At 36.0% G+C, this 20348-nt stretch overlaps 1 protein-coding gene across 1 annotated transcript; it reads right to left on the minus strand.

Annotated features, from left to right (window-relative positions):
• Positions 1–14318: 14318 nt before the first annotated feature.
• On the minus strand, positions 14319–20266 carry LOC125236543 (WD repeat-containing protein 36). The gene is made up of 8 exons (XM_048143387.1): positions 19084–20266; positions 18709–18878; positions 17822–18058; positions 17297–17485; positions 16718–16913; positions 16458–16536; positions 15654–15813; positions 14319–15040 (listed from the first exon to the last, which is right to left on the minus strand). Exons 1-8 carry the CDS (start codon positions 20019–20021, stop codon positions 14337–14339), a joined length of 2673 nt encoding a protein of 890 aa, XP_047999344.1. The 5' UTR covers positions 20022–20266; the 3' UTR covers positions 14319–14336.
• Between the last annotated feature and the right edge of the window lie 82 nt (positions 20267–20348).

The raw sequence follows: 20348 nt of genomic DNA on the forward strand, positions 1-20348 counted from the left end.
CTAAATAGGGTACGAGCTTATAAATGAATCGCTTAACTTCAAAGTCAGATATTTACTCGTATTTGAAATCAGTCGAGGTGGCGAATTACCAATCTATCCTGTCATGAATCGTACTATTTGTACTTATCTGAAATTTGCACGTACATTTTTTTTCAGTGTCAAAATTATAAATGATTTATGAATACGCAGGCTAGGAAATATCTAGGTACTCTAGTAGGTACTTTTACGGAAACCAACTGACTGACTGTCAGACCATAATTTATTGGAGTTTTAAGTTTTGCAACACACGTTACGTTTACCATTTTAATTGTACTATGTAATTAACATATTAGCTGTATTTTTTTGCATATTCTGTTGGTGTGATACTATACAACACGACCACGGATGATTTTATTAATTCTGATGCGGTACAAATTCACGAAAAAAAATGTACTTTTTTGTACTGACGTTTAAAAAAAATGTACCCTTATGATTTTGGAGTTTCGACATAGGGCCCGTGGTCGTGCTAGGTAGGTACTCCCTGGCACGACCACACTATATTTAATGAGATTTTAAATTTCTGTTGCAGTACAAATTCACGAAAAAAAATGTACTTTTTTGTACTTACCTTTTAAAAAAAAATACCATCATGGTTTCGGAGTTTTGACATGGGGTGTGGTCGTGCTAGATAGGTGGTACTTCCTGGCACGACCACACTATATTTAATGATTTTTTTAATTTCTGTTGCAGTACAAATTCACGAAAAAAAATGTACTTTTCTGTACTTACCTTTTTATAAAAAGTACCCTCATGGTTTCGGAGTTTCGACATGGGTTGTGGTCGTGCTAGATAGGTACTCCCTGGCACGACCGCACTAAGTTTTTGAAGTAATTTACATAGTACAATTTCAAAACACTTGTTTAGTATTCATTTCACCATCAAATTAAACATAAATATAGTGTGGTCGTGCCAGGAAGTACCACCTATCTAGCACGACCACACCCCATGTCAAAACTCCGAAACCATGAGGGTATTTTTTTTTAAAAGGTAAGTACAAAAAAGTACATTTTTTTTCGTGAATTTGTACTGCAACAGAAATTTAAAATATTAAATATAGTGTGGTCGTGCCAGGGAGTACCTACCTAGCACGACCACGGGCCCTATGTCGAAACTCCAAAATCATAAGGGTACATTTTTTTTAAACGTCAGTACAAAAAAGTACATTTTTTTTCGTGAATTTGTACCGCATCAGAATTAATAAAATCATCCGTGGTCGTGCTGTATAGTATCACACATTCTGTTGCTGAAATTCCTACCTCCATCTTCTTAAGTTATTTTTGTACATTTATGTACCTATACCTCTGAATCGGATTTCATGAAATCTGATATTTTTCTGCCATTCATGTGTACATAATAACAATCGTAATTCTGGGTATTAAGTTTGGGTTCAGTGTCTTATAATTATGGGATTGTCAAATAACTTGCTCATCTGTTTTGTGAGGTAATATTAAAAATCCAGGGTGCCAGATGGCACAATCCATATCTAGGACTCTGTACTTCTGAGATCTGCCCCAAAGACAGAAAATAAGTACCCATATCGAGTCAAAAACAATCTTAGGTATTCTGTCTCTAATTAGATAGAACCAAATACGCATTAATAGGTCTCTAAGATATTTTTTAGTAAATGTGTTAACCCCATACCTAACTAAGTAATTAAATACTCATAACAGTACATTACGATACAAGTGCGTAAAAAAGGAAGTTCGAAACGAGTGGCGATAAATTAAAACACGACCGAAGGGAGGCTCATCTGTACTGAAAAACGTCGTACGATACACGTGCGAAAAGGAAATTTGAAACTCGTCGTGTTCCTTCGGTCGTGTTTTAATTTATCGCCACTCGTTTCGAACTTCCTTTTTTACGCACTTGTATCGTAATGTACTATTTCAGTACAGATGGTGTTTTTTACGCACTAGTGCGAGAAGTGGTTCATTATATGTCAGGTCGAAACTTCGGAGGTCCATCTGTACTGAAAAACGTCGTTCGATACACGTGCGAAAAGGAAATTCGTAACTCGTGTCGATTTAAAACACTCCCTTCGGTCGTGTTTTAATTTATCGCCACTCGTTTCTAACTTCCTCTTTTTAGGGTTCCGTAGTCAACTAGGAACCCTTATAGTTTCGCCATGTCTGTCTGTCCGTCCGTCCGTCCGTCCGTCCGTCCGTCCGTCCGTCCGCGGATAATCTCAGTAACCGTTAGCACTAGAAAGCTGAAATTTGGTACCAATATGTATATCAATCACGTCAACAAAGTGCAAAAATAAAAAATGGAAAAAAATGTTTTATTAGGGTACCCCCCCTATATGTAAAGTGGGGGCTGATATTTTTTTCATTCCAACCCCAACGTGTGATATATTGTTGGATAGGTATTTAAAAATGAATACGGGTTTACTAAGATCTTTTTTTGATAATATTAATATTTTCGGAAATAATCGCTCCTAAAGGAAAATTTCGTCCCCCCCCTCTAACTTTTGAACCCTAAGTTTAAAAAATATGAAAAAAATCACAAAAGTAGAACTTTATAAAGACTTTCTAGGAAAATTGTTTTGAACTTGATAGGTTCAGTAGTTTTTGAGAAAAATACGGAAAACTACGGAACCCTACACTGAGCGTGGCCCGACACGCTCTTGGCCGGTTTTTCGCACTTGTATCGAAATTATGAATACATATTTTATATATTAATTATACATATTTTATAAAAAAAAGTGGAAAATTCACCACCGCCGCCGGTAACACTCGGACTTGCGATCTTTTGAAACACCGGCAATCGGTGCTATCACTGCTATCAGTAGGTACATATGCTGATTGCTGAGCCCTTATTACTCAATAAAGCGAGTTTTTTAAGCTTGAAGGAAAGTCGGTTTAGAGTCTAAACTTCAGACGCCTACTTTTTTAGCATTATTTTTTTATGAATAATAAATTAATATTCGGCAGAAATATTGCAAATTTCGAATGCATGTTTAGAACTCCCGAATGACTCCGATGTCAACGATAAAACCTGTTAAAATTAGATTTACTTTCGACATTGGTATATAGTAGTGTAGGTACTCAATAACCAATATTAAATATTCACAAATTAATGTCCACACAACACAAAAATTATAAACGTTCCACATCCGCAAAAGCACTCGAACTTTTAGATTTTAGTAGACACTGACAAGAGTGACAGACAAGTCATATTATCTGAGTCATGTAAAGTGGTGTAGAAAAAAGAAAAGGAGGAAAATCTGTTCAAAACAAGAATCTTATATACATACTGGATGTTGCACGCCGAACATTACTTTGAAGCCAGAAAATTTGACCTTGAATTACGTCACGCCGGTCTTGCATCTCTTTCTTTAGGGTGTCCATGATTAAGCATACATTAGGGATATCCCGCGGAATTTGACGTATTACATCTCTCGACACAGGCTTAAAACCTTTGAACCTCCGTTTTGACAATATTCTCAGCTTGATATGATATTGATATGTGTTAAAATGTCAAATATTAATATTAGCGCCATCTATCTGAGCGTACCTACCCCAAAGGTGTATCGCCATCTAGCTCACCGTACCTTTTTCTGTATGGTTTTGAGGTACTTTTTTCTTAGACTTTATCTGTCTATACGGAGTTACATAAGTATTTGTCAATACTCAATACTCAATACTCAATCATTTATTGCACATAATGGTTACACAGTTGGCATATAATATTTATACAGATCGCATTATGTACCCTGTTGGGCGCAGCAAGATATAGTGAGAAAGGCACTTATAATTAGACTTAAGTATAAATTTGTACATTGCTATAATATTTCTAAATATCGCTAAATTCATCATTTAAATATGTCTTTTACTAACTGACACCTGTGTTTATTAAAGCATGCAATGGAATATATATTTTAGTGTTTTGGTCACTTTAAACCATCACAATAATATTTTGGTAGTAACTACTGGGAAAACTAATCCCAGTAGCTATCAACCCCCGGTGTGGTAATTAACAATGTGGGGGAAATCCCAGTAGTTAGGACAGGTAAAAACTTGGTGGTTACTAGTGGGAATAGCCACAAAAATATAAGGGAAGTATTTGTCAATGGGGAAATAATGAAATACTAGGACGTTTTAAAACAGTATCTTTATTTTTAAGCGCCGCCCCAAATCTCAAGGAAGGTGGTTCTCAATTCGTACGTATTTCAATTCTCTTCGCATGTATATATGTATCTCAATTTAATGTTTATGCCACGATATATCCGTCGTTACTGGACTGATTTTTAAAATTTCTTTCTGTGTCATAATCTTCAGGCTTAAAGTGCAAATTGTCGAACGCTCTGAAACATTTCCTTTTATCGGTACAATCGACAGCCAACAGCCAATGCTGCCTCCTTCCTTCATCTTTTGGAACACTGAAAAGTTTAATATTATTCATGTTAATTGTAAAGATATAAATTATATAAAGTTGGTATTATTATACTGTGATATGAACTATGAACATAGAAACCGTACCAAGTTGATAGATTTAGCTCCATTCAATAAGAGTAAATACCATGCAAGAAAAAAGATTGGTCACCCTAGTCGTAAAACCACACATAGCATTATTTTTCTTTAAAGGTCATATTTATGGTTCTAAACCTATTCGTGGGAATTTTGATATAATTTGAGACAATGAAAACAATATAATGATAAGAACTAACCAAGATTACAAGCAAACTAGAAGAAAATTTATTGCCAGTGAGGTTTATGAACATTTTGGTAAAATAAGTACTTACTTGTGAAATTTTACGTCGGATTTCGGTTTCCATTTACTTCCACAATGGTTCACTATGCAATACATAGCTCAGAACTTAAGTAAATCGTCGAAAAACGTTTATTTTGCAAAATAAATCTCTGAATCGGTGAATGAATTTTGACAATTCTGACATATCGGGCATATTTTATTATTATTAGTGTTCCCATAGTACGCAGGAGGTAAATACCGGAGAAATAAGGTTTTTGATTGAGTTTTTTTTTGTATAATACAAAGAAAAGTAAGTCAATTTGATTGAAGAATGCTTTATACGTTTTTTTTATTAACTTATCTGGCAATACATCACAGTGTTGGAATGAGATAGAACATAGGAGTAAAGGTGAATGAACCTGGCTTCAACTCATTGGTCGGCTCGCACTATCCAGAGATATATATAAAATTCTTGGTTCAAAACAGTCGTAAAAGTTTTTTTTTTCTGTACTCCATTTCTAAAAGTAGGTATACATGTGAAATATCTATTAGGGTTCCGTTCAAAGAGTAAGGAAATATATAACTGAAATATATTCCGTTGCTAAAGTAGCAAAACTGAACTCTTATATGAGTTATATGTAGTTGTAGTTTCATCGTGTCCGTCTGTCGGTACCTATGCCATTTTCTCGGAAAGTAGGTATAATATACAAAATTTGCAATCAAGGTACGAAGGGCAGGACGTGTACGCTTCATTATGCGTGGCCGCACTAATACGCACTTAGCCGTTTTTTTTAGTTTATATACAACTTATTAACCTCCTTCCAAATCTCAAGGGAAGGGGTTCTCAATTCGTCTGTATTTTTAGGATTCCGTACCTCAAAAGGAAAAAACGGAACCCTTATAGGATCACTTTGTTGTCCGTCTGTCCGTCCGTCCGTCCGTCTGTCAAGACCCTTTTTCTCAGGAACGCGTGGAGGTATGAAGCTGAAATTTATATCAATTACTCAGGTCTACTGTCCCTTGAAGCTGTGAAAAAATCAAACTTCTAAGCCAACGCAATGAAAAGATACAGCCGTTTATGCCGCAAATTTTCGACACTTTAAAAGGGAATCAAAACCTACAGGGTGCTTCCCGTGAACTCAGAATCTTGAAATTTGGTACGAAGCAACGTCTTATAGCATAGATAAAGGAAAAATTACGAAAACCATAAATTTTTAGTTACATCACATAATATGTTTTCAACTTTTTTAAATAATTTTAACCTTACTACCCATTTCCTCATAAGGTTTGTACGGAACCTCGGTGCGCGAGTCCGACTCGCACTTGGCCGGTTCTCAATTCGTCTGTTTTTTTTAATGTTTGTTCCTCGATATCTCCGTCGTTACTGGACCGATTTTGAAATTTTTTTTTTTTATTGAATGTATATGGATACATATTGGTCCCATTTTTCTCAGAACCCAGTTCTGATGATGGTATCCTGGAGAAATCGAGGGAACTCCTCAAATCTGAAAGGCATACATATGGTGATTTTTGTGTTTTTAAAGGAACAGCATGCATTTACGTACGGAACAGTGACATTTGGTGCATTGGAACTCCTGATGATGGTCAGAATGGAACTCCTCAAATCTGAACGGCACACTTATAGTGACTTTGGTATTTTTATAAGAACAGCATGCACTTACGTCCAGAACAGTGAAATTTGGTGCAGTGGAACTGCTGATGAAGAGTGAGCCGCCCCTGGTTAGAGTTCCGTTCTGATAATCATTCTCATCTGTAAGTACTTCAGAATCATCCAATTTCAAAATTGGTTCTGAAATGACGGAAATATCGAATAACAAACATTAAAAAATATACAGACGAATTGATAACATAATCCAACATTTGAAAGTATTTATCACCAGAACCCCAAAGGAAGGCGGTTTTTTTTTTCTTAAAAATTATACAAGTTTCTAGTTAAGGACTCATTTAACACGGTGCGAGAACTCGCGTGCGATTTTCATTACATTGCGGTATTTGATTGGATTGCTGAATATAATGTAGCTCAACAGTTCGTAATGTAACTAAAATCGTATACGAGAGGTCGCACTGTGTAAAGAGGCCCTAATTGAGTCAAATAATAACCTTCGAGACCAAAGTTCGAGACCACCTACTTAGTTCAGTTTATTTTCTTTATTTGCAAATAAAAGCTTATATTAACTGAAAATACAATCGATTTTAAATAAATTGCTCTATTTGTAATTTGTTTGAAGATATCATTAATTAAGTAGGTATGCAATAATTACCATTTCACAGAAGTGATTTGTATTTATATTTGTATACAAATTAGTTTACCTGGGGGCCGATGCGCCTATTAGTGAAATGATTCAACGAAATACACGAATTAGAGCTGTCGAAAATGCTGATTTTCGGGTGCATACCTACTTACATTTATTTAGATGTACGAGTAGGTAAACATGCCTATCAATAAAATAAAAGGTTTTTACCATTTCAACAAACATGTTCTAACGTCATGCAAATGTTATTTATGCAAACGAAATTTTAACGCAGAGTTCCGAATTTTCCTTAAAATAACTATTCGTAACTTGTCAATCCTATCCCTTATTAGGACAACGGGTCCATCCCTGGTCGTCGGACGTGACACCGGCGTATTGAACGCCTTATTGGTTGCAAGCCTTCGCGGACGGCCTGAAGCATGACTGAGCACAAAAGGAATATTTAGAAGCGGCAGCGTGCTTAGCTGCCTGCCATGCTGATAAAGGACAGACAGGTAGTGTTGTGAATTTAAGCTTTGAGGCGTAAACTACAAAACTCGAGTCGCGACTTCTGAGTCTTAAAGCCTCGAACCTTAAAGCCTCGACCATATAAGCCTCAACCTTATAAGTTTGCGTTACTGCTTACGAGCACAAAATCCTCGAGTCTTTAGTCCTCAAGCTTTAAAGACTCCTAAGTTTTGAAGGTTTTAAGTCCATAAGGTTTGTAGCATTTAAGTCTTAAGGGCTTTTAATAAACTAGATCCTAAGGTCAACAGAAGTAAAAAAACTGGCCAAGTGCGAGTCGGACTCGCCCACTGAGCTCCGTACTTTTTAGTATCCTGAGATACATGAGATACAGCGTGGTGACGTGACCGGGCGGATGGATATCTGAGTCTTAGTAATAGACACGTTTTTACCCATTGTGTACGGAACCCTAAAATCTACCAAATCGACACCGTCAAATTAAGGGTTAAAAATAAATACTATCTGCCTATAAAGCTCGTTGTTTGAGCTCTTAAGGCTTGACACAGGCCTTCGAGGTTTAGGGGGCTTGAGCTCTCTATGAAGCCCGAGTCTTAAAGACTCTCTTAAGAGCTCATAAAAAGCTTGAGTCGTTAAGGTTCTGAACCGTTTCTGTACTAAAGCCTTTAACACTTGAGTCTTTGAAGCGTGAACCTTTAGGGTTTGCAAGTCTTTAAGGTTTAAAAGTCTTCAAGACTAGTCTTATAACAACACTACAGACAGGACCTTACAGAGTTGTGTAAAGTGCCTCCGTTGCATTGAGGCAAAATACGCGTAGCAGAAAAAGGGTGGAATGTAAGTCGATGTTCATTACAGCTAAGGCCGCACCACGCTGCTGAACGACAGGCAGAACCCGTTGAGTAGTGTCTCCTTTTCATCGAGACAAAATGTGCGCAGCAGAAAAAGGGGAGAGAAAGTAACTGGATACTCATTGCATTGTTTGCTAAGGCCAAGCCGCAACACTACAAACATTTCCCAAAAAATCCGAGCAAAGTACTGGGGACGCTATTGCACAACACCCTGCATTTTATGATTAAGCACTGAGACTTGGCACAGGTTGTTCCTTGGGTGGCCCTGAGTAGATAAAGATCGGGAGGCATCGAGAGCCCCCCTTAATTTAGGAGGGAAGAGGGGGGGAAGGCTGGCGCCGCCGCGCTTCCTTTGAAACCATATTTCTCTAAAACTATACAAAATAGGGCATGCGATATATCATTTTCGGATAAATGAAGGACGAGGAATTCATTTTTGGAACAAAAAAAATGTATTTTAGAACAAAAATACAAAATAAAATGGGAAAATCTGAAAACGAGATTTTTTTTATACATATTATTGCACATTTTATGAAAACTGTAATGGTTTTTTCTAAATAAAAAATATTATTTAATAGCTAATTTTATCAAGTTTTAGAAAATGTATAATTTGTTATAGAAATATATTATAGGACGAGTGATAAAAAATAATTTACATCGCCCGATAGGGTGATTTGAATGCTCATTTCAATAAGTTTTGTCAATGATTTCAGGTATAATCACTATTTTTAACACACGAAAGCCGTAATCATTGTAGTTTATGGCTATTTTAGTGATTAATGTACTTAAAATATAAAAAAATACAAAAATTTTAAAAAATATTAAAAATGTGATAATTTTTTTTAACATTATCCTATTTTGTTCTTCCTACACAATATATATTTAAAAGCAATAAATATCAATAAAAAGCCACATTTATACAGTTTATAAAAATATATAGTTTGTTATATAAATATATTACGAAACGCGAGATAAAAAATAATGAAAATGAAAATTTTAATGTACGGGTCAGCTTGCATTATTCGATGAGGTGAGGTAAAGGTACTACCCGCTATGCAGTGGAGTTCGTCTAGTAATACAGAAATATACTTATTCTAATAACGTTTACACATGTAGGTTGTATATCACGACCCAGTACAGAAAATTGTAAAAGTCCTATAATATAGTTTATTTTGATTGTAAAATAAAATTGCATGTGACTTATATTGCAAAAAAAATGTCTTAATCACGTTCTCCTCTCCTAAAGCAGTTCTGCATGCATAGGCTTGAAGATTTTTTAGTTTACTAGCAGAATTTAGTTACTTCCTTTGGGCCCCCTTAAATCGGTTTTACCCATTCATAAAAGATAAAATAAAAATCGTCATATTCTTCCTTTCAGTATCAATGATAGTTAGTTATTGCGCAATAGTGCCATAAAAAATAAACTAGATTCGTATTAGCATTAAACATTAATGATTTTTGAACTATATAAGACATTGCTTTTGTACAAAGGAGAACCTCAAAAAATGATCTGACTAGACGAAAACATGTGTATCGGGGCTACTACTCAAGGCTCTCAAAAAGTGTAGCTATTTTGAGTTATTCAAATAAAACAACATGAATAGTCTGAATTTAATTATGTATATATCACAACATCCACTGCATAAGCACATCAGCTCCGAACATTTAATTTAAAAAGTCTTTTTTTACGGTTGCACCTTACGCGGCACTGTTTTTTATTACACCTGCATCCGACAATTTCGAGGCATGTTTCTGCAGCAACAGGCAACGTTGCGGGCAAGTAGGCTCCCAAATCCCAATTGTTACAGACTTTCGTCCAGCCACAAGTAGCAAATAATGGCAAATTTTGAATTGGGTTTAGTTGATCCCATAAATAGACACCTTGATATACCTATAACCCTTACAAAAATGGTGCAAGGCAGCTTTTGTCGGTGAAATGCTGTTAATTTGGCGGTCTTTTTTGGTTAATAACTATTTTCGGCACTCGTTAACCAAAGTACAGGACGCAGATCTGGAATAATAAATATGTCAAGTAAGAATTATCCATAAATTATGCAAATCATATAGATAACTACTATTTCACAAGATGTATTAGGATCAGATGTATATATCTGACCTATCATATCAATCGATCATTTCATGTAATATAAATAGTTAAATTCAGACTATATAGAAGTATGTTGTTTAATTTGAATTACTCTAAATAACTACACTTTTTGAGAGCTTTGAGTACCTTTACCTCACCTCATCGAATCATACAAGCTGACCCGTACTGTACATCAAGATCGCCCTGCCACGTCACTTTCATTATTTTTTATCTCGCGTTTCGTAATATATTTATATAACAAACTATATATTTTTATAAACTACATAAATGTGGCTTTTCATTCATATTTATTGCTTTTAGATATATATTGTATAGAAAGAACAAAATAGGATAATGTTATAAAAAAAAGTTATCACATTTTTTTTTTAATTTTTGTATTTTTTTCATTTTAAGTACATTAATCACTAAAATTGCCATAAAATACAATGATTACGGCTTTCGTGTGTTAAAAATAGTGATTATACCTGAAATCATTGACAAAACTTATTGAAATGAGCATTCAAATCACCCTATCGGGCGATGTAAATTATTTTTTATCACTCGTCGTATAATATATTTCTATAACAAATTATACATTTTCTAAAACTAGATAAATGTAGCTATTAAATAATATTTTTATTTAGAAAAAACCATTACAGTTTTCATAAAATGTGCAATAATATGTATAAAAAAAAATCTCGTTTTCAGATTTTCCCATTTTATTTTGTATTTTTGTTCTAAAATACATTTTTTTGTTCCAAAAATGAATTTCTCGTCCTTCATTTATCCGAAAATGATATATCGCATGCCCTATTTTGTATAGTTTTAGAAAAATATGGTTTTAAAGGAAGCGCGGAGGCGCCAGCCTTCCCCCCCTCCTCCCTCCTAAATTAAGGGGGGCAATGATTACGGCTTTCGTGTGTTAAAAATAGTGATTATACCTTAAATCATTGACAAAACTTATTGAAATGAGCATTCAAATCACCCTATCGGGCGATGTAAATTATTTTTTATCACTCGTCGTATAATATATTTCTATAACAAATTATACATTTTCTAAAACTAGATAAATGTAGCTATTAAATAATACTTTTTATTTAGAAAAAACCATTACAGTTTTCATAAAATGTGCAATAATATGTATAAAAAAAAATCTTGTTTTCAGATTTTCCCATTTTATTTTGTATTTTTGTTCTAAAATACATTTTTTTGTTCCAAAAATGAATTCCTCGTCCTTCATTTATCCGAAAATGATATATCGCATGCCCTATTTTGTATAGTTTTAGAGAAATATGGTTTTAAAGGAAGCGCGGAGGCGCCAGCTTTCCCCCCCTCCTCCCTCCTAAATTAAGGGGGGCTCTCGATGCCTCCCGATCTTTATCTACTCAGGGCCACCCAATGAACAACTGTGCCAAGTCTCAGTGCTTAATCATAAAATGCAGGGTTCCCATACAAGACATAGCAATAGCGTCCCCAGTAAATCAGTTAATATTTGTGATAGTATTTAGTAAAACGTCCCACTTTGTCGCTAACGTTAAACAAGATATTTGTTTGTATCTTTATATGAATAAACAGACACAGCGTGCATCGGCTTTATAGCAATCGATAAAGTGTAATGTTTTACTAAAGTCGCTTATATTTAAGCAATTAATTACACCACAAAATAAGATTCCGTGATGAATGGCTTAGCTATTACCTAGGTACAGGGAGGCATATGTATTTAAGGTCAGTGCGGGCAAGACCGGCATAGTTTATTTGAAATAAAGTTTGAGTGGATAAAACTCTATAATTAATGTAGTCTGGCGTAATGCGCATGGTCCTATGGGATAACAAATATTATATTTTACAAAGCTTTTATAATATGTTGGCGAAATATGGTAATTTTAAGTGATAAAAATCACATTTTTTAAGGCTCGGCGGGTTGACCGTCCCCCCGCGGTGAGTACGGAAAGACCGTCTAGTGCTTGCTGTCCCGTAATTTCATATGAGACTAGGTTCCAAAACCATGATCATTGTTATTTTACGTAATAACAGGGCAGAATGTGCTAGATAATTAATAAAATAACGTTGAAATTGTAAACATATAAGCATTTTTCCATTTATAAGGCAAGACCGGCATTTATATGTCCCGTAGATGGTTCATAACCTTTTCTTTTCAGGTCCAATTTAGTCACGATATTACAGACTCATATAAATCCAATTACTTATTTGTTTTTGAAACTTGGTTATTAAGTAAAGGTAATAGGATATTAGGTACGTGAAATAGTTTGGTAACATTTCTTAGCAATGTCCCAGACATTATCAAATATGTTTCAAGGGTGCTGATTTCAAAATTAATGACCAATTTGGAATCTGATATTACTGACTGTCACTTTGACACAAAAGTCGTCATGGTTGTCGTCAAATAAGTTTTCGGAGGTGCTCATTTCAAAATTAATAAACAATCTGGAATCTGACATCGCTGACTGTCACTTCCATGCAAAAGTCGTAATATGTGTCGTTAGATAGGTTTTCGGGGGTACTGATTCCAAAATTAATGACCAATTTGAAATCTGACATTGCTGACTGTCACTTTGACACAAAAGTCGTCTGGTGTGTCGTCAAATAAGGCTCCGCGCACACGGGCGACAAAGTTGCTCGGCGACTTTCGTATTTGTATGAAAAGTTGCGTCGCCTCGTGTGCGCACCTTCATACTAGCCCATAGACCGAGCGACGGAGACAAAACAGTTTTGTCTCCCGTCTGTGGGGGGCCTAAGTTTGCGGGGGTGCTGATTCCTAAATTAATGATCAATTTAGAATTCGACATAGTTAACTGTCACATTGATTTAAATGTTATCATGGGTGTCATCAAACAGTTTTTTGGCTGTAATGGTTATTGGAATCAGCACCCCCGCGAACCTATTTGACCACACCCATGACTACTTTTTGTCAAAGTGACAGTCAGCAATGTCAATTAAGGGTCGGGTATAGCCGTAAAATAGTCGGTCAAAACCGTTTTTAAGGGTACTTATACGGTCCCTGTTGGGTAATGCTGATTTTAAAAATAATGACCAACTTGAAACCCTACTCTCTTTTGAAATATTTGTCGCCGCATTTTGCACAATCTACATAACAAAAATAATAAAAAACGGGTAGAACTTATGATAATTCTACCAACTTAAATATGATGATGAATAATGCAGTGTAGGGTTACTTCTGTTCACCTCTTATCATTCTTCGTAATCTAACCATGTCACATATATTTTATTTTTACTTAATACTTTCGAATGATTTTAGTAACACCATACGAATCATTACCAAAACTGTATTTCGGAGTTAAAATCAAAAACGGTACAACTACCATAAGCCAAAAACGTACTTATATATTGATATCGTTTACACTAAACTTATTTCCAATAAAGCCTAAAAAAGGTTGGCAACTCCTTGTTTATCATATGCCGGTCTTGCCTTTCTCTTTTATGCGGCGACTTTCTGAGTAGGCACAATTTCTAAGTTACATATTTCAGAACATAAAACTACAAATTGAGCGCGTTTTGAGTAGATTAATAGTACTAGTCAGAAAGAACGGTTATTAAATGACTACGTTACATATACAATATACAAATATTCCGACTGCTTCTATTTTATTTTAATTTTTTGCGGAACCATGTTGAACTCGGTGTTCGAGTTCGAAACACAAATCAAGATTATTGTTAACTAGTGTTCGTCCTAGGGATATGTATTGAAGACCAATGGCTTGAGGATGAAAAACTGGTATACCTTCGGAGGTGTGAGAGGCGTAGATATATAAACACAAAAGTTATAGTCAATAGACGGTCTTTCCGGGTAGACGGTCTTATCCACACTGACCTTAATCTAAGTAGTAATGTTAATATAGGTACTTTTTACTGATAAGAAATGTTGAATAAAAATATACATGAGGTTTTATAAATTTATTACATATCTTTTAAGGCTTTCACTACACAAATATTGTAGAGCAAATTGCTCTGCAGCCGCGCCCACGCCTGCGTCGCCGCTTCCTCTACCGAGTGCAACGCATCACGTAGCTCCTCGTTTTCCGCAATAGTTTTCGTGTGCGATTTCAAGAACAAACTTAAATACGACTGCGCCAGCTCAAAGTCTCTATTACTTCTCAACATAACGTCCAACATGGCCAGAAACTGTTTCAAAACCTCGACAGTTCCTCCCGCGTCCGGCGACATACACGACACTTCGGAATCGATGGCGGCCGGCGAAAGTAACTTCAACTTCACTATGCACTTCTCGAAGTTCTCTTCACTTTTGCACTCCACTAACTTCTTGGCAAACAGGCTTAGTGTTGAGAGAGACTCGGGTATTAATAGTTTGGTTTCTTTATTGTTGTCCTTTTCACTTTCCAAGTCGAACTGTAGGTCGAGACTAGCGACTGTGGGCAGGAAGAACGGAGCTGATTTAGGGACCGTCAGAGGAGTTTTCGGTTTGTTTCGTTTCTTGACAACGTCCAAGTGTAGCAGGTTGAGCCATTTGGAAGTGGGCTGGCTAGACAGCGTAATGAGCTCGCTGCTGATTTGCTCAGGTGACATGTATTCTGGCTCTCCGAGATCGATTGTGCCTATGTCGTCTATGCTCGGTTTCTCAGATACTGTAGATTCTGGAAGCTCTGTAAAACAAGTTTTAATTTAATAACTACGAATTTTTAGCATATTAGATTATATCCCTAACCCTACGATCTACAACAAGTTGCCGAGCTCTGTTACTGACGCAACAAGTCTGCACAACTTTAAGCGCCGATTAAACACTGGCTTATTGAGCGCCCGTTCTATAACTACAATGAATTTTTAATGTATAATTTTATGAGCCATGATTATGTTATTTTTATTAATGCACATTTATAATTACAATTTTTTGACTGAAAATGTTCAATGTTATTTTTATGATTAATTTTACTGTATTGTAAAATAGTGTATTTGTAAATTTATTTCTGACTTGTAAATTGGTTTTAAAAAATAAATGACTATGACTAAGCACACAATCAAGTATCGTAAATACTTTATTCGAAATACACAAGCGAGAAGCGACTAAAGTGCGTCACATAATTTAATTTCGCTTAGTCTATCGTTCCGGTCTATATGTTCAAGAAATTATATATATGTGATTTTTGTATCATAAATTACGCCTTTCTACTAACTAAACGTATTTCTCATCAGACAGACATTTCTAAGACGAACATCATATAACCAAATACAATGAGGTAACAAAAAAAAAGCACTCACTGATCCTAGGCACTTCCTTCGCCCTGTCGACGGGCTTGAGGTAGACCTTCTCGAACAGCATCCTGTTGGCCCACAGGAACACACCCAGCTGGCCCACGTGCGTCGTCGCCAAATAGTCGCCGGTCGGCGACATGCTCAGGCAGGTGATCGGCTGCTCCGTCTGCAATATTGTCTATGTTTAGCCCAGGAGGTTCTGGTCACTTTCACCGAGCGTAAGCGTTAGTGAAATGGATGTGCTTGATTAATTTTTGTATATAAAAAGTAGAGTTACAGATGAGTTCATCAGTAAATGACAGTTATTTGTAGTGACATCTAGCGTCGTTCACGCGTCACCTAGCGTAAATTATCAGTTCTGCTACTTGTCAAAAGATGTCGCGACAAACAAAAAGTCTAATGCCCAATAATTTTTAGCTAATATTACAATAGTATCAATCAGTACTCTGTTTTCAATTCCTTCTGCTTGTAATATAAGTTGTAAACTGTTTTAATATTACATTTTTTGGCAGACGAGACACTGTTGACACCTAGTGTCGAGTAGTGGTACAGATAATTTACGCTAGTTGACGCGTGATTGACGCCTGAATGACGCTAGATGTCACTACAAATAACTTTCATTTACTGATGTATGGAATTCCAACTCTTCCCTTATTTATCTATGCTCGAACATAACAATGTTAATTTTTAGGAACAATTTTCAAATCTCTAACTTTTGCTGTGGAGAATTTGTTACAGCATTTGAGATCCATTGCTCGTGTTTATTCTATCGAGCGAATTTAAATAATTAGACCTATAACATATACTTACTGCAAATATGTCTACTAAATGGCCACTGGGTATATCCCAAGTGCAGAGCGTGCAATCCATTGATGCACTAAACAGCCATCTACGAAAAAGAAGACAAATATATAGTAGCTACTACAATAATGGAACATAGTCCGTAGAACGTAGTAGTAGAAAATAGTGTCCTGAGAGTAGAATGTGGACAAGTTTTTGACGATGATTTATATGTATTCTTTATCTTTTTTTATACGGTATAGTATTATATACCATCAAACTCTGCTTACCTGCTTTGAGAATCAAATCCAATGTCATTAATTTTACCCTGGTGTCCGTCAAATCGCCTCACAATATTCGTAGTGTCTATGTCCACAAGGGTAATTGTGAAGTCCTCATTGGCTAATGCTAGCAGGGCACTCTCTCTGTGGCACTTTGTGAAGCTGACTGATTCTTCCAGCTGCATTACATGGAATGGCATATTTGCTGAAAATGTATAACTTTTTAGTAAGTATACCTACATTCAATTGTAAGTGAAATGAACACCTTTAGTAATTTGACTAAATAACAGCCAACAATCGAAAAACTAGAGTGGGACCAATCTGTGTGGCAGTGGTTTTGATAGCACTGTATTCTGATGGTACTCTTCTTGTAGTATGCACAACATCATTTTGCAACAATAATATATTTTGTATACGTAAATATTATGGTGTATTTTATAATTCCTTAAATAGTTTATATTGTTTATGATAAAATAATGTAATTTATTTGTATTTCAATGAAGAGAAGAATATGTTACTTGAATCAATTTAATTTTCGATTTCTTTTGTTACTACAGGTTTATGTTTTTATCAGTTCAGAAGACTTACTTGATTTAAAAAGCCAGAACTTAAGTTTGTCATCTGCACCAGCAGTGATGACCCTCTGGTTACAAAGGTCTGTCTCCACTCCTCTTACGGCACCGTCATGTGCTATGTTTTTGTTTAAAACCTGGCCATAGTGACCTCGGTGAATACCAGATTGCATGTTAAACTTGTGGACCTGGCCATTGTCATATCCTGAAAATTCATGAATTAATTAGGGATGCAAAATGAATAATCAATCAAAACAATTATAACATCTCTTAGACAATAATATAATTCTTGGACGTGAGTTATCTCAAAAGGGGAGTCCTTTCAGAGCGAGACATGTTGCGACGCAATGTGCCCGCACGGCAAACGTCCAAGGTACCTCGTACGAGGCAGAAAGCGCGTTATGCTAGGCCGAGCGACCTGCCTTGACCGAGAAACAACTTTAATTGCCGTTTGACTCACAAGCACATTTACTGCGCGAAATGCCTCGATCTGTGTGTTGTTTTACACCTAACTCCAGATTCCAATAAAAAAAATACTTACCAATGATGACGAAATTACCACAGTGTGTTACAGTAAGGCAAGTGGCTACCACTCCTTTTTGGCGATCTGGAAGTCCTAATTTATATTCACCCATTCTAATTTTATTGTATGACCAGGTGGTGACCGTACTTCTGCCACGGTGGAGTGTTGCTATACTGTCCCATTGCTTGTCCCTTTGCATACATGAGCTGAGTTTTACTATGGGTGGCATGATCTTGGTATCTACTTCCAGTCTTTCTAAAATGAAAATTAACATCATTAATCTAAGCAGACAAACAAAGAGCAAAGTATTTTTTGTAACAGTGAATTCAATAAAATAGTCTTCCATGTTTAGTTAAGAAATCTCATTTTAAACGCTAGCTGTGACTTCTGTAGGGGATAATAATTATTACAGGATTATTCAGATTATTCATCAAATCCTGCCTGTGTGGTGACGGGTTAAGGATTTCACCACCCCCTTCCTTCCCGTGGGTGTCATAGAAGGCGACTATGGGATATGGGTTAAATTGTGGCATAGGCGATAGGCTGGCAACCTGTCATTGCAATGTCAGTTTCGTTTTCTTTCAACCCCTTATTTGCCAAGAGTGGCACTGAAGCTTTAGTAGTTTCATGTGTTCTGCCTACCCCTTTATGGGATACAGGCGTGATTGTATGTATGTATGTTCATCAAATCCGGTAAATTTTGTGAATGGGTTTCAAATTGCCTTTACATCAAATTTAATTAAATTATTATTCCAGCATCAAATTAATTTTTCATATTAATATAAATATGTTTTTTAATTTTTGTGATATCTAATACAATATATATATATATTATATAATACAAATATAATACAAATTCAGAAGGTTATGAAGAAAATCAATGAAAGAGCAAATTCTTGACTTACTCTTATTCTTAGTTGCCTTTTTGTTATATGTGGCTTTGCCCATGTTCTTGTTGAAAGTCTCTGTGACAGTGTTCATGACGTGAAGCGTGCTGTCATTGCCAGCCGCTAGCAAGTTCTCACCAGTGGGCTCACAGTGCCATACCAAGTTTGGTGGGTGTGTATGGCCAGCTCTGTAACATAAAGATTTACATGATATAAAAACATTATTAACCCTTAAGAAATTAAATGTCTATTTTGTTATAAATAATGGTTACTCTAGCCCTGAATTTTAATACAATAATTATTCCATTATAAAGATTTGAGTGATTATTTAATATCCATACTTTATTTCATAATCTCATATCAAAATTTACAATTATTTAGTTATTGACTTACCTGACTCTTAGGAGCCTGGCTCCGCCATCAGGCATGTCAAAGATCCACAACTTCAGGGAATTGTCGGCAGAGTTGGTTACCATCAATGGTTCAGACATCAAGCATTGCATGCCCGCCACCCTCTTTGAGTGACCAGATGTTACTGTTGACATTACCCTCTTCTCCTCAAGATCCCACATCACAATGTGACCCAATGAACTTCCTGTCACCATTACAGGCACACCATCCATTCTAAAAGATAGAGTTGCAATGTCGCCCCAGTCATGAACAAAGTCCATAACTGTCTGGTCAAGACGTATGTTATGCAGAATGATTTTTTTGTTTGCCAGTCCGACCGCCACGACATCAACCGCCGGTGCAGGTTCTAACACCATAACGCCTACATTCCATCCTTTGAATGTGTAGACAAGCTTCGAAGTACGTAAGTTCCATAACTGCAAATGCCCTTGTCGACTGCCAAGCAAAACCTTATTTAAATAGGTAGGCGGGTGGCAAATAGTTGTTGCCGTAAAGCCTTCTAATTTGAACTCTAGATAAATAGACTCGTCCTTTATATCAAACACTTTTAGATGATTTTGTTTATCAACTGTTATTAGATGCGTACCAAACGGGAGCATTAAGTGAATCGGTGCGTTGTGGCCTTTGTACACATGTTTGAGTTCACAGCCACGTCTCCATGCGTAAACATTGTTGTCACTTGCAGAATATACATGAAAACTGTCCCCGCTCATACAAGTTATGGGACCCGGGTGTTGGCCGCTGATACTTAGTAGACGGAATTTATTACATCCGTATGTGTGGAACCACTTTCCAACACTCGTGCAAAGCAGCGTTTCACCACGATTCTTAATAAATCTTGCAACGAAGGGCACATGTGTACTAACATAACCTAGGACTTTCGAACCGGTAAATATTCGACTACTGGATTGTTCTGCCATATTTAAGGTTGTATTTAGTAGTAATTAATAACACATTGTCTGTTATGGTAATCACTTGTTTCACTGAATATCCCGATTTCTTTTAAAATAAACAACTTTTAAATACATGCTGCTATTTCTTAAGACACTAATGAATGACAGTTTGACAGTAGCAAGCAATGTGAGTATGACAGTCAAATCAGTGTTGCCACGTAACGGATAAGTACTCTGCAGATATGACAATTTATCTTCCAATAATCAGAGGTCTTAAAGCCCGTACAGACGGGCGTACCTTGGCACAGCAAAAAATGTTGTGATAAATCGCAAATTATGCTGAGCCCTTATCAT

This window comes from Leguminivora glycinivorella, chromosome 2 (assembly GCF_023078275.1).
Source record: "Leguminivora glycinivorella isolate SPB_JAAS2020 chromosome 2, LegGlyc_1.1, whole genome shotgun sequence".
In the NCBI taxonomy this organism is placed as follows: domain Eukaryota; kingdom Metazoa; phylum Arthropoda; class Insecta; order Lepidoptera; family Tortricidae; genus Leguminivora; species Leguminivora glycinivorella.

What these genes read in the sequence shown, in the direction of transcription:
- LOC125236543 (XM_048143387.1), bottom strand. Translation starts at nt 20,021, where the DNA reads ATGGCAGAACAATCCAGTAGTCGAATATTTACCGGTTCGAAAGTCCTA. An exon ending in GGATTTGATTCTCAAAGCAG is followed by an intron (nt 16,537 to 16,717) that starts GTAAGCAGAGTT and finishes TCTTTTTCGTAG; the next exon opens with ATGGCTGTTTAGTGCATCAA. An exon ending in ATTTAGTAGACATATTTGCA is followed by an intron (nt 15,814 to 16,457) that starts GTAAGTATATGT and finishes ACAATATTGCAG; the next exon opens with ACGGAGCAGCCGATCACCTG.